Source organism: Scleropages formosus, chromosome 20, assembly GCF_900964775.1.
Source record: "Scleropages formosus chromosome 20, fSclFor1.1, whole genome shotgun sequence".
In the NCBI taxonomy this organism is placed as follows: domain Eukaryota; kingdom Metazoa; phylum Chordata; class Actinopteri; order Osteoglossiformes; family Osteoglossidae; genus Scleropages; species Scleropages formosus.
The window spans coordinates 2,738,294-2,754,524 of NC_041825.1; the positions used below are offsets into that span (position 1 = coordinate 2,738,294).

General features: G+C 43.2%; 1 protein-coding gene across 2 annotated transcripts; it reads left to right on the forward strand.

Moving 5' to 3' along the window:
- The first annotated feature begins 166 nt into the window (after positions 1 to 166).
- On the forward strand, positions 167 to 14,058 carry LOC108933019 (nucleolar transcription factor 1-like). 2 transcript variants are annotated; one of them, XM_029246733.1, is made up of 21 exons: positions 167 to 2,532; positions 4,843 to 4,893; positions 5,823 to 5,995; positions 6,492 to 6,575; positions 6,775 to 6,930; positions 7,779 to 7,843; positions 8,667 to 8,796; positions 8,900 to 9,010; positions 9,106 to 9,239; positions 9,364 to 9,505; positions 9,600 to 9,641; positions 9,728 to 9,835; positions 10,466 to 10,621; positions 10,849 to 10,995; positions 11,769 to 11,879; positions 12,081 to 12,169; positions 12,307 to 12,496; positions 12,597 to 12,644; positions 12,757 to 12,825; positions 12,944 to 13,048; positions 13,266 to 14,058. In XM_029246733.1, the coding sequence occupies exons 2-21, from the start codon at positions 4,857 to 4,859 to the stop codon at positions 13,383 to 13,385; spliced, it is 2,217 nt and encodes a 738-aa protein (XP_029102566.1). In that variant the 5' UTR covers positions 167 to 2,532; positions 4,843 to 4,856; the 3' UTR covers positions 13,386 to 14,058. The 2 variants fall into 2 exon arrangements, with proteins under 2 accessions (XP_029102566.1, XP_029102567.1); XM_029246734.1 differs by having other exon boundaries at positions 167 to 1,553.
- The last annotated feature ends 2,173 nt before the right edge of the window (positions 14,059 to 16,231 follow it).

A 16,231-nucleotide genomic window follows, 5' to 3' on the forward strand; every position in this document is an offset into this window, starting at 1 on the left:
CAGCTTATGCTAGAAGTGGTTTCCATGTAGCTGTCAGCAGTCTGACACCTTTAAAATGAAATCTTTCTAAAAAACACTGCAGGAAATTGACCTAAGTAGTACTCCTACTACTAGTAATAATAATAAAAACAACAACAACAACAACAACAAAAGATCAGCTGACACCATGTCAGAGGAAGAACAGCACAACAGCAGAAGGCAATATTATTTTAACTGCACGCTCTTAAAACTACATAGCTATTATACGTGATTTAAGAGGACACATGTATTGAGAAGTCATAATATTCGAACAGAAGATATTCCGACTAGTATCCAGTATTTTTATTGTAGCGAACAAAAGACGCAAAAGCATTTTCACATGGGAGTTGGTGTGAAGGACAGCACTGACTGCATATTTTGACAGAAATAATGTCCTTAGCTTTCTCGAATGTAAATATCTATATTAACTCCATAAATTACTTGCTCTAAACAAAAACTTGGGAAGAAAAATGAAGGGAAAAAAATAACTTGGATCTAAGGGGACTAAAATGTTATATATTCGAGTTCACTGTGATTTACTCATTCACAGAGCGGGGTGTACAGTCTCGTTTCAGGGTAAGTCGCCGCCACCCGGGTGCTACCCAGCAGGGGCGGGATTCGAACCAATGACCATCGCATGATTAGGAGAGAAAGAGCGCAAACCACTACACCGTCTCCATGGCATGCGCCGAATACACAGTTTTCCGCGACTCCCGTCATTCTTAAATACTTAATCAGTGGAAATAAGAGTGCGGTCCGGCGCGCACACGTAAGATAGAGGGGCCCAGTCCGCTCCATTCCACTCCGCTGAGGCTGCGCGCTTATTGGAATGTCATTCACTTTCCGAGGATCCGCCGTTTCCGATTGGCTGCCTCGGGATCCGCCCACAAACAGGCAAGGTGGAGTTGAGAAAAATTAAATTAAAAATGAAGCTGCCAAATAGACTATGCAAAGGAGAAATGCAAGGCTGCAGATTATCAATGAAAGTGTTTAGAAGTGCGTTTCTCTCGCGGAAGCGCTACGCCTTGAAGTCGAACGCGCGATTCTGGGAGCGCTGCTGTTCTACGCGGAGGGGCGATGGTGGATTTAAACTTTTATTTCACTTTAAGTATTTGTGTTTTTTTTTTTTTTTTATTTAACTAAATCTAGTAGTATCATCAAGCAATTCGCTTAGAAACACTCCAGCGTTTGCCGGGTGAATCAACACGGGTGGGGGGGAAAGTTGCGCACGAGGATGTCAGGACTGGTTTACGATCGGTTCCGAGGCAGAAAAGGGAAAGCGCGATGTGAGCGCAGAAGGCGGAGAAGCACGGCGAACTTCTGGATGTCTCGCCTGCGCGGAGAGCAATGGCTGCTGTGCGCCTGCCGAGCGCTGACTGGAAGAGACGGAGAGCGAGAGAGCGAGTGAGATGGAGGCGGGGGAAGTTCCCATCTCTGCGGGGACTGGAGTGTCTCTGCCCTGGACCGGCGGCGCAGTGCTGGCTAACATTCAACCCAGCCCTTCCACAGCGAGCTCCGCACACGCACTGCCACAGGTAAGCTAAGCTGCGCGCACGCAACGCACTTCTTCGCAGAAGCGTCAAAACGCCGGCTGCCGCCGCCGCTCAACTCCGCACCGGCCGCTCAAACGCTTCGCTTTTTTGTGCCACTTTTCGGGAGAAAATATTTGTGGTCGCGCTCGTAGCTGGAGAAAAGGGGAGGGAAGGAAAAGGGCGCGTTTCGAGGTCGCCATGCCGGCGTTAACTGCTTCTGCGTCTCGGACACGAGGCGCGCGGAAAGTCTTCCCGCCACTGCCAAGCGTCCCTGTTTACTCGGCGTCGAACGCTTTAAAATGCGGCGGCGCGAGCGAGCGAGCTGCCCCCCTGTCCGCGAGCGAGTGAGCGGAGAGGCGGTCACCCGGAGACCTCCACGCGGTGGGTGTAGGGATAACCCGCCGCCTGCTCGCTCGCTCGGCCATCTGGGAGCGCACTGTAATTTCTCACCGTTCGGGCTCCGCGCCGCTCCGCCAGACCCGTCGATCCGCGCTCCCGAGAACGTTCATCGCCCTCCTGCGAATAGCCCCGCGACGCGTCCAGCAGTGCGCTCGCTCCAGGTGAGTAGCGTGCGCGCCTCTGCCCCTTTTATTGAGCCCTGAGCGGGGTTCGCGCCTCGTCCTGCCTGCACGCGCGGCCGTTGGCGGCGTCCGGCGCAGCTCCGAGCATGGCGGCTCTGGCTTCGTGCTGCGTCGCCATTCTAGCGCCCAGTGTCGCCGTCTCGGGTACCGTCTAACTGGAGCCGAGTCGGAATGCGCTGGAGCCGCGGGCGCTCGCCCAGCCCTTGCTAACCGCGAGCGCGTTTTACTTCGACGGTTGCGATCTCCTTCTGTGCGACTGCAGCCCCATAAGCGCTCGTTTTGCACGTTTTGTCGCGACTCCCCAGCCTTTGAAGACCCGTCTTCCCACCGCCATACCGCCAGAGCCCGAAGCCGCCAGCGCCGAGCACCCGCTTCTCGCCGGAGCGCTGTTTTGTCTCCAGGTAAGTGCTTATTAATACGTGCGCGAGTTTCGTTTTAACAAACCGCGCTCGTGCGCCTCGGTTTGTACCGTTTTGCGTTCGCGGAGCCGTTTCGCTGTAGCCCGAGTTATATTAGTAGAGGTCAACGGCGTCGACACCGGACGGACCGTCATCTCGGTTTAGCCGATTACACGCTCCCTTCCAGGCGTTTGTCCTCGACGTTTAAACATTTCAACCACGCATTTTTTTTTTTTTTAATCAAAAAGTCTCCTTTAAAGTCCCCGCGTCGTAACTAAGGCGCAAGCTCGTGACACACTATTAATTTTAAAAAAAAAAAAGGGGGTTTGCACTAGTCGGACCAGCCAGGTTCGTCGCCCCAAACAAAAGCTCGACACCGGGGTGTTCGAGATCGACTCGGTTTTTTTCTTAAAAAAAAAAAAAAAAAAAAAAAAAATCTTCACACACGAATGTTTAAAAAAAAAAAAAAAATTTTAGCAAGTAATGCAAACAGACGTGGTCCTTTCGGCTGCCCGGTTACTGGTAACAACAACAAGCAGCGGTTGAAGCTATCAAAGCGAAAATTATGAAAAATGTGGGGGGGAATGTAGTTATCTGTGGATTTTATAGTTTTAAATCCAAAATGGCCTGTAAAGAGCGCTAATCGTATTATGTACGGCTATTTTGTAGCAGCTCGGTGCTGCGACGCGACCCCCAGCCGCCCGGAGAGAAAGAGCGGAGACTCTGGGCTTTTGTTACCGCCGCCATTTCTGTCTGAGTCGCTCGCGCTGGAAAACGCCATCGCCTCAGTTTCTGACTCCTAAAACGCGTAAAATCTAAATATCTTCCTTTTAATTCTTTGTTTAATCGAACAAAGCGATGTTTTAAATAAGGGGTTGGGGGGAAAACGTCGAGGTTTTTTTTTCCCTTTTTTTTTTTTTTCTTTCCTCCCTTTTTTTTCCCTCCCCGCAATGATGAGCCGTGCACGGCGCGCGCGGGCAGCCCCGCGGAGCGCGATTGCGTGGCGTGGACCGGCCCCGCGCGCTGTGGGTGTGCGCTCTGAGGCGAGTCGGGCATTTTGCAGTGGCGAGCAGAGAGGATCTCGGCGTCAGCTGCGGAGCGGAGCCCCTCCATGGTCACCTGGTCCGACCGCCTGTCGCCGCAGCCGCGTGTCACACGTCGTTGCGCGTTCGCTTCCTCCTCCCGGTCGCGAAGAGAGGCGGCAGACAAAGCAGGGAGGCGTTCGGTGGAAAAGCCGAGGCGAAAAAGAGAAGCCGGCGCGCCTGGCGAAGCAGTTTCTCCGAAGACTTTTTTTTTTTTTTTTTTCCCCCTCTTCCTCCTCACCCCTTCTTCTCTCCCTCCTCTCTCTTCGTCCGCGCGCGCACACAGTTGTTATGAGGTCCTTCGTCACAAATCTATAAACATGTCGTCTTGAGTAGAGAGCAGGGCTGCGATGGGCGGCGTGATGAAGAACATTTAAACACCGTTCTGGGTGGATAGTTTAACCCGAGGAATGTTATAGGCTGAAAAAGTCCTATAGGGTTGTGCGTTCAGAAAAAAATGTTATTCAACGTCGGTGCAAAGCGAATTCCTCTGTTCATAGTTTTTGTTCAAGAATACAATAAAGGTGGTGCAGGATTGTTCGAGTCCAGTCTCTCTCTCTCTTTTTATACATATATAATTTTTTTTTTTTTTTTTTTTTTTTTTGGTGTCTTGTGTTCTATTTCTCTCCTGTTTTAAAATTAACCTTCGTTCGTGTGAAGGAAAGGTATGCGTGAAAATGTCTGCGTCGCGTGCGACGATCACGAGACGCAGACGCTTGCTGTGCCAGAATGTTCGATTACAGGCGAACTGACGTGACGAACATTCGTGCGCGCGGCATTTTTTTCTTCCTCCAAATCATAAATGGCCCGACAATGAAATGCTTCCGTGGACAAATAATAAATATTGCAAATTAAGGCAGATGTTGCGTGTGTGTGTGTCACGAGTGAAGTGCGTGAGACTTGACTAATATGACCTCAGTGAAATAGCTTCCCTAAAATCCTTCTTTTAAAGTAGGAACTGTGTTCGACCGAGTGGGAAATGCATCATTTACTTGTTATATTCTTCAACCACTCCCATTTTATCTATAGACCCCAGATGGTTTACACAAAGAAACAGTTATAAAAGGTATTGGACAATTTTGGTTTGGGTTTTTTTAGGGTGGGGTTTTTTTTTAAAAAAAAAAAAAAAAACCTTTAGGGTAAACCTTCACTAGTTTAAATTAATAGTGACTCACCACATATATGGGTCAGTGTCCATTAGTGTATTTTTTTTCCCCCCTTCTTTTTGTAGAAAAACCAGAAACAATGAATGGAGAAATGGAATCCTCTGCAAAGGACCAAGGTAATGTGTGTGTGTGTGTGTGTGTGTGTGTGTGTGAGAGAGAAGCCTCAGTTTAAACACTGATTTGAGTAGTGTTTTTAACAGCTCCTGTGTCACTGCTAGCACTGACGTTACAGTACAACTGCTCCTGTGACAATTTTATCCAGACTTGAAATAACAGGTGAGGGGCAGCAGGTGGCACAGTGGTTAGGGCTGTTCCCTTGTCACCTGAAGCCCTCAGTTTGAATCCTCATCCTGCTGTGGTACCCTTGGGCAAGGAACTTGCAATAAATTGTTAGGATACCCTGGTTTATCGTTAATATTTTAAATTGCTAATTTTGCATTGGAGCCTCCAAAGGCTAATAAGTATAAGATCACTAAAATCTAAATTGGGTATTATAGACCCCATGCTCAACTGAAATAATGAATATTTGGTTTAGATTCAATTGTTGAAATTTCGTATGGAGGGGATTTACACTTAGCAGCATTAATGTAAGAAGTCATGGCAACAGATGTAGAGAGACAGATGCATGATTGTCAAAGCATTTCCACTACATTCATTCATTTAGCTAGCCCTTTTTCTGCCAAGCAACTTAGAGTTACCTACAACTGTTTACTCATTTATAGAGCTGGATAATTTTTACTGGAGAAATTGAAGGTAAGTACATTGCTGAAGGGTACTGCAGTTGGAGATAGGATCTGAACCTGTGACCTTTGGGTCCGAAGACAGTAACTCTAACCATTACGCTACTGCCTGTTCCACGTTAACTTGTCCAGTACCAAAACCAAATTTAGTGTTTAATCTTCTGTATTACCATTATATATTTGATAATAGTGGTGCATTATGAAGTCAGTTAGCCAAATGAAAAGTCCTGTGTGAATTTTTACTGATAATTCTTATGATACACGTCTGTAACTGTATTTTCCTTTTTTGTGCGCTGGGACTGTAGAGTGGGTTAAGGATGACCTGCTGAAGTTGCTGGATGGCATGAAGGCCAACCTGCCCCAGAATGACATCAGTAAATATAAGACTGCAGAGTCTCATTTGGACTGGGAGAAGGTGGCTTTCAATCACTATTCTGCAGAGATGTGCAAGCAGAAGTGGCTGGAGATTTCCCGTGAGGTGGGCATGTGTTCTGTATTATTACAGACATGCGTCGCTTAACGACAGGGATACATTTTAAGAAAAAATGTTGTTGGGTGATTTCGTCATTGTGTGATCATCATAGTGTACTTACACAAAGCCAGTTGGTATAGCCTCGCAGTAGGTTTGTTTACAGCAGCACCACCACAAAGTGAGCAACGTTGCACTACGACATAGCTAGTTAAGAATTTTTCAGATCCATTATAATCTTATGGGACAAATGTTGTATATGCGGTCAGTTGTTAAGCGAAACGTCATTAAATGGCACACGACTACATTAGATTTCATAATGTTATTGGAATGAATATTCTGACAAATTTAGTTCAGTGATTACTTTGGGATTACCACTGAAAATGTTAACATCACCTATAGATTATTTCATAATCTCTAGATTTGTGACAGTTGTAGTATCAGTATTTTAATTTAAGCCTTTTCTAATGTTAATGGTACTTCTACTCTTTGTCCTTTGATGCAGGTACGCAAATTTCGCACACTTTCAGAGCTGATTGTTGATGCACAAGACTACATCAAGAACCCTTACAAAGGAAAGAATCTGAAGGTTGGTCTTTATGTGTAAACAGAGAGAGAACCTGATTTTTGATCAGATGATATCATCTGAGAATTTCCATATGTTCTGAGGACTAACACTGTGCAATGCTGCTGTAAAGTTCAAGCAACCTGTTTGAGAGTATTTTCTGGCTCCAAATCAATAAGAATATCCAGTTTAAACAGTTTGTCTTCTCCTGCATCCTGAACAGAAACACCCAGATTTCCCAAAGAAGCCTCTGACGCCGTACTTCCGTTTTTTCATGGAGAAAAGGGCAAAGTATGCAAAGCTGCACCCTGAAATGAGCAACCTCGATCTTACCAAGATACTGTCAAAGAAGTACAGGGAGCTGCCAGAGCGCAAGAAAGTAAGCAGGACAAGTGGGCTTTGTTTCTAGGGGAAACGCCAAATTGCATGTTCACATGACATTTACCACGATTGTTTTCTTATCTAACACACAAGGCGGTCTAATTTACTGACTCAAGCTGCTTGTACAAATTGTACAAAATTGCTGTATGAAGCCTTGGACAAAAGCATGAAATAGTAGTGGTATTAATACCAATTCATACCATATATTTTTACTTATACACTTTTGCCCAAAGCACCTTTTAAAATGTTACATTTGTGTTGTAAGCTGTTCATATTTATGAATTTATTGCTTTTCTGTAATGTATAATTACTATGAATTATTTTAACTAGCTTTTTGAAATGTGTATGTAATGAACTGGCTAATTTGTACTGGGGCACTTCAGTATAAATACTTTGATCAACGATACTGCAGGTGAAGCAGGGATTTGAATCTGAGACCTTTAGATGGCATTGAGACACCTGTAGCAACTTCTCTGTGCTGTGCTCGTCTACCGGAATAATTTTGAAGCAGTTCTCAAATGCATAGTCCCCCCCCCCCAATTTAGTTTTAAGATAAAAGTACAGTAAGTAAAGACACAACTTGTACATGTTGATGTGCAATGTGCTGAGCACTGCAGACTCAGTAATAGAACACAGCATGTAGTAGCTGATCTTGCCAGTGTGTCTGAGCTGTTGATGCAGTGGCACTTGTCTCTACCCTCCGTTTCCCTCAGCAGGTGAGTGAAAATAAACGAGTTGTGTCTGTAACGTCTCCTCTGTCCGGCTTCAGCCCGCTAGTGTCCTTTTTTGAGAGCGAACTGCTCTGAATTAAGGACTCTTCTAAATTTTAGTTTTTCTCTACTAAAGGCAAAATATATGCAAGACTTCCAGAGAGAAAAGGAGTTGTTTGAACAGAACATGGGGAAATTTAGGTAAGAATTTTTTGTAAACTGATATTTTCATAGGTTATTTTAGCAGTCTGCTTATACATCTGAACTATATTTGATCTGACATGAAGCAGATATATAGAAGGAATTGTGCAATGTTTTACTATTTTTATATTTAATAACACCATGGTTTTTTTTTTTTTTTTTTATTTCATAGTAAATTTTCAGTTGTAGTAGATGGGACTGAAAATAACAGCCTGCAACTTTTCATCTAGTTTTTCAGCTTGTCACTGGAGATGAACAAACTCAGTTGCTGTTCTTAAAATGCTCTAGAATAAAGGTGTACAATGTGTGGCCCGCAAGGCCATTTGCAAAATTACTATATACTATACCTACTGGAAATATTATTGATTCTATTGAATTGCATGGTAATATGGTTGTAGTTACACAGCTGCTTAACATACTGCACTTCAATTTTTATAGAGCGCTCTTCTCACGCAGTGACAGAGTGCTTTAACACAGGCATAAGGCAAGAAAAACTAGTTGTTTTACTGTGTTGTTTTAGTAAATGACATACTGAATCTCAAATGTCTATGATTTACACGTGCGACCCTTTTACAAGTTCACAGTAATGGCTGTTGCTCTTGATAACCCCTGCTGTAGAATGTATGAAAAGAAAGCAAAACAAAAAGGAACCTAACTTGCATTATATTCTGAAATACTGGTTAACTCCCTGTGTTTATGTAAAACTCCGAAGGCATTTTTTTGTTAGGATATAAACTATTTAATATTTTCTGAAAATAGCCACTGCTTGTGACCCAGTATAAGATCATTTAGGGATTAAAGTATGAAACGTCTTCCTGTATAGGGAGGAGCACCCAGACCTGATTGAGAACATGAAGAACATGAAGCGTTCTGATGTGCCAGAGAAGCCCAAGACACCCCAGCAGCTGTGGTACAACCATGAAAAGAAAGCTGTCCTAAAGGCGCACCCAGAAGTGAGCGACTGCTGTCACTATGGTTATCCCAACTGGAGACTATAATTTTTCCAAAAGTAATATTACTTGCTGCTAGTTAAATATGAAATATTGTTTATATCAGGCTACCACAAAAGACATCAAAGAAACATTGGCAAAACAGTGGACTCAGCTGTCTGACAAGAAGAGACTGAAGTGGATCAATAAGTCTCTGGAACAGCAGAAACAATACGAGGTGTGTGTCTGGTCACTGTCGTCTGGTTCCGTTTGATTGTCTGCTGTTGGATGGACCAATGCGAGTGTGACTGTGGCCCACCTCCATTTCTCCAGGAAGCAATGCGTGAGTTCATTGCACAGCACCCAGAGCTCAACATGTCCCAGGAAGACATCAACAAGTCCACGCTGACCAAGGCAGAGAGGCAGCTGAAGGACAAGTTTGATGGAAGGCCAACCAAACCCCCACCGTAAGTGTGGTGCCTAAGCTTCCATCACATGTGGCGGATGCTATCTGTGCATTACATTGTTTTATTAGCCATATAGGTGCAAAAAAATCACTCTTTCCCCCCCACACACACACACATTGTCTAGGAATGGCTACTCCATGTTCTGTGCGGAGCTCATGTCTACCATGAAGGATGTGCCAAGCACAGAGCGCATGGTTATGTGCAGCCAGCAGTGGAAGCTCCTGAAGCAGAGCGAGAAGGATGGGTACCAGAAACGCTGTGAGCAGGTTTGTGCACATAGTGCAAAATCCCTAAGAATTATTGTACGAATGCTATAAAACATGAACATTTTTAATGTATTTTTTTCTTTTTCCTTTGCAGAAAAAGAAAGAATATGAAATTGAGATGAACCGGTTTCTCTGCGTAAGTAATTTTTGCAGTGCTGTGTATGGTTGTTGGCACATCTTGATATTAAAGAAATGTTTGTGACAAGTTTTATGTTCTGCCAGACTCTTTCTGAAGAAGAACAGCAGCGTGTGCTGGGTGAAGACAAGATGCTTGGTTTCAACAAAAAGGGCAGCAGCAGCCCCTCATCAAAGAAGAACTCTAAAACAAAGGTAACCACTGGATAAGGAACATCGAAACTTGCATGCCAATGTAGTATAGAAGTGTAGAGAAAGATATTTACATATATTCATTTAGCAGATGCTTTTCTCCAAAGCGATGTACATTACAGAGAAAAAAACTAAATTGAGCATTTTAAATAATTTAAACACTAAATTTTCTAACTGAATTTAAAATCATATTTTACTTGTAATTCCTTCCTTTTAAAGAGAAAATTGACCTAAATTTCTCTGTTCTGCCTTTAGTTGACAGTAAAATACACTCAAACCAAATTACGAGAGAATGGTGAAATTGTGGAAACAAATTTTTGTTTTCAGCCATTTTTTAAATTGTTTTAATGTAGCTTAAAATTAATGTTAGTCTTGCAAAGTAATTATAGCTGTATCCTTTATTCCCCTGAAGATTAACTGTAAATAAATGGAGGAATGTCTTAAGTTTTTACTGATTAACTTGTTTTGCTGGTAAATCCAAAGTCTTCCTGTTCCAATTCTGTTTATAAACCCAGAAATTTTGATGGAATGGTACTTCTATATGGTTAATAGAGCAGTGTTTTGATTAACTCAAAAACAATTTTAAAATAATCATTTAGCTCATGGGTAACTTTGTCCCCCTCCGCTTTGCAGAGTGACTCAAGCAAGCCTAAGCGGCCAATATCAGCCATGTTCATCTTCTCCGAGGAGAAGCGTCCCAAGCTACAGCAGGATCGGCCTGAACTCTCCGAGAGCGAGCTGACTCGCATGCTGGCACGCATGTGGAATGAACTCTCTGACAAGAAGAAGGTAGTAGAAACCGTTTCCTAAAATCCTTTTTTAATATTCATAAACTGAAAAAAATAAAAGTGAATAATGGTTTCTTTTGAAGGGCTAATGAGAAGTCAAGTTCATGAAATGGAGCTATACATTGGGAAATTGTTGTGTATAGTGTTTCAGGTTAGTGAAATGTTGGCAGATGTAGATTTTGTTAGATGTTGTAAATTAGAGCATGCGTCTATGCCTTCCTCTCTCAGGAGAAGTATAAACGCCTAGAGGCTGCTCTGAAGGCCGAGTCGGAGAAAAAAGGCCAGGAGGAGCGTAGCCGGCTCCCCGAGTCGCCCAAAACTGCTCAGGAAATATGGCAGCAAAGCGTGATCGGAGACTACTTGGCCAGATTCAGAGTAAGTACACAGTCGTGCTAGAAGCTAGGACAGGGCTTATGGGGGGAAAATAGGGTTAGGAGCAGATCACTGAAAATCTAAGCAAACTGGTAACCAACAAATGACCATTTTTTTTTTTTTTTAAAAGTCCCAATAAAAATGGTTGCACAGTTTAAAAACATGAAATATTTTAGTAAATATAAGAGTTTCATTCAAAAAAACTGTGAACATGGCTTGAATGTAATGCATGAACAACATCACTGGTTTCATTGTGTTCAAAACACTTAAGCTTTTCTTTTACTCACCACCTGAACAGCAGCACAGTTCTTAGTCACGTTCTTGTCATCTCGCTTACTGCTTTTGTGAAAGTAACAGAAAAACTGAGGGTAGCCCGGCAATCAGCACTTCCGAAACAAATTGCGTGGAAGAACTGAGCATCATGCAACTTCCTCCACGGTCCACTGTGTGAACTCATTTACTTGGTGACACAAAATCTGCTTTCATTCATTTAGCAAATGCTTTTCTCTAAAGCTACGTATACCTGAGAGAACAATGCAAAGAGAGCATTACATCAACAGAAGGATGTAAACATGAAGGAAATGGCATGTGAGCCAATGCAGGTTGTGTGTAATGATGACATTGTTCCCGTTTACCAATTGCATTATGAGAACTTGCACAGTAGCAGAGATATCTGTACTTGATTGCCTCTTTTATAAAAAAAAAAAAAATTTTTTTTTTTTTTAGTTTTAGTACTTTGCTTGGTTGACACAGCTTTCTTTGTTTATTCACCTCAGAATGACCGTGCGAAGGCCCAGAAGGCCATGGAGGCAACATGGAACACCATGGAGAAGAAAGAGAAGATTGCATGGATCAAAAAGGCAGCAGAAGACCAAAAGAGATATGAGGTGCAAGAAGTGCTGATGAAATTTTAAATAATTGCATAATTACAGTAGTCAGTAACTCTGAAGACCTTAATATACCAACCAAACTTTGTAGACCACTATGGAGAACAGCATTGGCAACATGAATAATATTAAATGAGTAAAACTCCCTAATGGCAATGTGTAGGCATCTGCCCCTTACCAGTCTGCTCCTTTTCTCTCCAGAGGGAGCTCAGCGAGATGCGCTCACCTGCCGCTGTTGTCGCCCCAGGGAAGAAAATGAAGTTTGATGGAGAGCCAAAGAAACCTCCGTCGTGAGTGTCCTCGGGGTTCAGGGTGTGCCAGCCTGCAGAGGCACTCATGAGAACTGTTGGAATAGTGTGGGAATAGCGTAACCTCACCTCATTCAGCATGATCCAGTCACGTCCTGTGATCCCGTGTCCTTCCTCAGGAATGGTTACCAGAAGTTCTCCCAGGAGCTGCTTTCGGGTGGCGAGCTGAACCACTTGCCGATGAAGGAGCGCATGGGGGAGATAGGCGGGCGCTGGCAGCGGCTACCGCAGAGAGAGAAGGATCGCTACAAGAGGATTGCTGAAGAGAAGCAGAAACAGTACAAGGTGCAGCTGGATCAGTGGCTCAAGGTATTGTACCGTTTCTTCATAAACTGCATTCAGTTTGCTTGTGAAAAGATGTAGCTTTAAAATGAGACGTGCTGAGTGTGGTTGTCTTCATGTATTGCAGACCTTGTCGTCGCATGAAAGGGCCATGTACACAGAGTACAATACCAATGTGAGTAAACTTGACATTCACAGTAATGCTGGCACTTTCAAATATGTATGTGACAATTGTTAAACTCCTCAAGCTCACCTGAAACTTTTTTTCCTCCTCTTTCCACAAACAGAAGCGTAAGAGTACAGGCAAACCTGGTGGAACAAATGCCAAAGTTAAAGCCGCCAGCTCTAGAAAATCCGTAAGTTCGTAGTAAATCGTGGGGCCCGTCTACTTCCCTTGGCTCTCAATTTGAGTCCCAACTGTAGACGAATGCTGGCTCGCACAACTCCACGTCATTTTTCTTCATCCCTTCTCAGGACTCGGATGAAGATGAGGATGATGATGATGACGATGAGGAGAAGGCTTCATCCGATGATACATCGAGTGATGAGGACAGTGATGAAGAAGATGAGGATGAAGAGGTGGGAGTGTACAGTTTCTCCTGGTTATATAGCTGCTGAATATTGAGCTTTGTGTCGAGCCTCCTGTGTAGTGCAGTGAGCTCCCTCTCTCCCTAAGAACTGCTGAATCGCTTCCAGTTTGAAAACTGGTCTCTTTCAGACCCACCTTTCCCTCGATCTCTTGACAGCTCCATAAACCTGCATGACGCAATCTGTCACGGTTTTTGTTTCCCTTCAGAATGAAGATGATGATGACGATGATGACGAAGACGAGGAGGCAGAGGACAAGGAGAATAAGACTGGGAGCAGCAGCAGTGGGTCCACATCCGAGGACACATCAGATTCCGATTCAGACTGAGCCACATGGGCCCCATGGACCATGAGCAGCATTGTGCTGAGCCACACGTTTGGGGGGGGGGGGGGCTGCCCTGCAGTTGTCTGTCTGGCCAGTGGAAGGAATCAGTCAACCTTTGTGTGTCTCCTGTTTCATTATTCATCTCTTCGTGTTCTACTCCCTCTTTCTGTCTCCTATCAACATTGGACGTTTCTTCAAGCTCGGAAGAGAAGATGGCCAAGGCAGAACGCGCAGAGGCCATCGCAACGTCCCTTTGCTCTCCTCCCACCGCATGGACCTCTTTGGCTCGACAGCCTAGGTGCTGAACTCACAGGGCAGGAGTCGCTCACTGGATTCTCTTTGACGCGCGCAGACTTTTGTTGACAGTGTTCTTTTAAGTTGGGGAAGGCTTTTTGTTAAATCCTGATAAGTCAGTTTTAAATTGATAATGGGGAAAGATGAAACTTGAACCCACACCGTTTTATACAAGTTACCCCCTGAAATCGCGTGATGTAAAATGTACACTGACCTGGTTAGATGGGGGCAAAAAGAATGTACCTCCTCAGCATTGTTCTGCTGGGCCTTGCTTCCCTTGCTGGGCCTGAAGCCAATGAACATTTTAGATTATCATTTGGGAGGGTATTGGGGACCAAGTTGCTGCACTCAGAGTGTGTTTATTAACTTTGTTTTCATCTTTTTTTTTTTTTTTTTTTTTTTTTTAAACAATATGTGTGGTATTTTCAGGAAGAATGAAGCCATTTTGAGCGCACTGTGTTGGTAGGCAGAACGCCAGACAAATGGTGCCTTTTTTTGTCTCTGGGTCTCGTTTTCAATTAACTTCGGAGGAACCTTTTTCCTCTTTGACAATAACATTTTCCAGTTAGTTGTAGGGAGTTGAGATGTAGAACTATGAATTCTATCAAATGAAAAACCCATCTGGCCCTATATTAAAATTTCGGAAGCATGAATTAACGTTCACATTCACCCTGTAGCTTTGCCGTTTAAATTTAAACTTTAGTTTTGACAGAATCAATTTCAAGTGGTAATTGGTGGTGTGTGTGTGTGTGTGTGTGTGTGTGTGTGTGTGTGTGTGTGTGTGTGTGTGTTACTGTTACATGGTGTTTCATGGCATTCTTCAGCTCTGATAAATCATTGTGAAACGACTGAGGAATATTATGGAATTTTTTTTCCTGCACCACAGCATGAGCGTTACATAGATTATGACACATTTGACGTTTTAAATTCTTGCCGTTTATGCCATGAGTTGTTCTCGACACAGTTTAGGAAGTTGCCGCCTCTTCTATTGACCACTATTTTACAGGTTCATGTTGTATTGCAATCTCTGGATATTTATTTCCATTTTAACGGATTTACTTTAAATTCCAAAAGCTTATCCTGAAAAGGAGTGCACTTAAAGCTATTTTTCTCACTTCCCGACTTTTTTTTCCACAGTTGTTGTTGCTGAGCCAGTAGTTCATGAATTCACGTGGCAAGTGTGTTCTCACGTGAACATAATTGTGCTTTTAAATAAAGCAGTGTCAGCTTTCAGTGTTCCTCACAGCCGAACCGATGGAGACGCTGAAGGCCAAAATATGCTAGAGAAGAGTGATCCACCCTTTGTTATCCTGTAACGTCAAAACCCCTCCATCCATCATAGTGTATGCAGATGAGCAGGAGTGGACGTCCACCTTGGTGTAGCCGAGGCACCCAGCTTGTGGAGTAGATAAAGCTGCCGCACCTCCTTGTGCCCGTAGGTGGGTGGAGCAGTGTGTTGGGGGGGGGTAACAAGTGTGTATCTGTAAATCTGGATGGGAAAGTTGGCGCAAGGTCCTTTTGCCCTCTTCCAGCTGTGGTTTCTTACTAAGTTTATTTTGGTTTAGCTGAAAATAGAGAGCTCTTCAGTTTTAAAGCTCTGAGGTAAGGTCTTGACAATGCGGATTTTGTAGCAGCTGCAGCTCTTCGGTGTATTTATAATTCTGAAGCGATTTCTGTGATGGTAATTTGGTAACAAGGGTAATGGGGGGGGGGGAGGGGGACTTGAGCTGCTTTGTTTTGCGTTTGGTTTAATGTTGTAAGGTATTTGTATATAATGCTTTTTGTAATAGGTGGACATTGTTTTATTTGTACCTTTTATTTGGTTGTAGACCCTCATTGGTATTAATAGAAGCCAGAAGGATGTGAGGAGACTTGGGGGGGCAGGATACTGTACAGTTTGGCACATCAGCTGCCCTAGGAGGGGATGAATGTTTGTTTTATTTTGTCTTATTTCTGTTTTGTTTTGTACCCCCCCTCACTATTTTTTGTAGAAATTATAAAACAAAAAAAAGCTTTGCAGATTTGTATGGCTGATTAAATATGAAACATTTCTGATGTTTTCTATAGCTAAAAGTGTTCTGTATTTCCTGCCATTTAATATTTTGGCAAGTAAACTTTTGTTTTATCAAAAATTGCTGTGTTTTTTGGTTCACCCCATTTAGTTTGTATCACAATTTTGTAGAGTATTTTCCAAGTGAAGTAGTATAGATGTCTTTGGTCATATGTCAGTAATTTCTGGCCCCTCCTCTTTTAATGTATTTTACAATAGCAATCTGTTTCTACACTTAATATCAAGTGTACATTGTGAACTGATCATCTGTGCTGTGTTAGCAGGGGCCAATAACGGGAATTTTATTAAAAAAAAGAGAATAAAAGCTCTTCCACCATACTTGTTGGCCCTGTACTGCAGTCTGGATTGCTGACTGCAGCTTACATCAATGCCACAGTTACTTTCAGGGAAAAGTTTTTTTTTTTTTTTTTTTTTTTTTTTTTTTTTTTTTTTTTTGCTCTCTCCCCCCTCAATATTTTTTATTTTTTAAAAAAAAAAAAAAAAT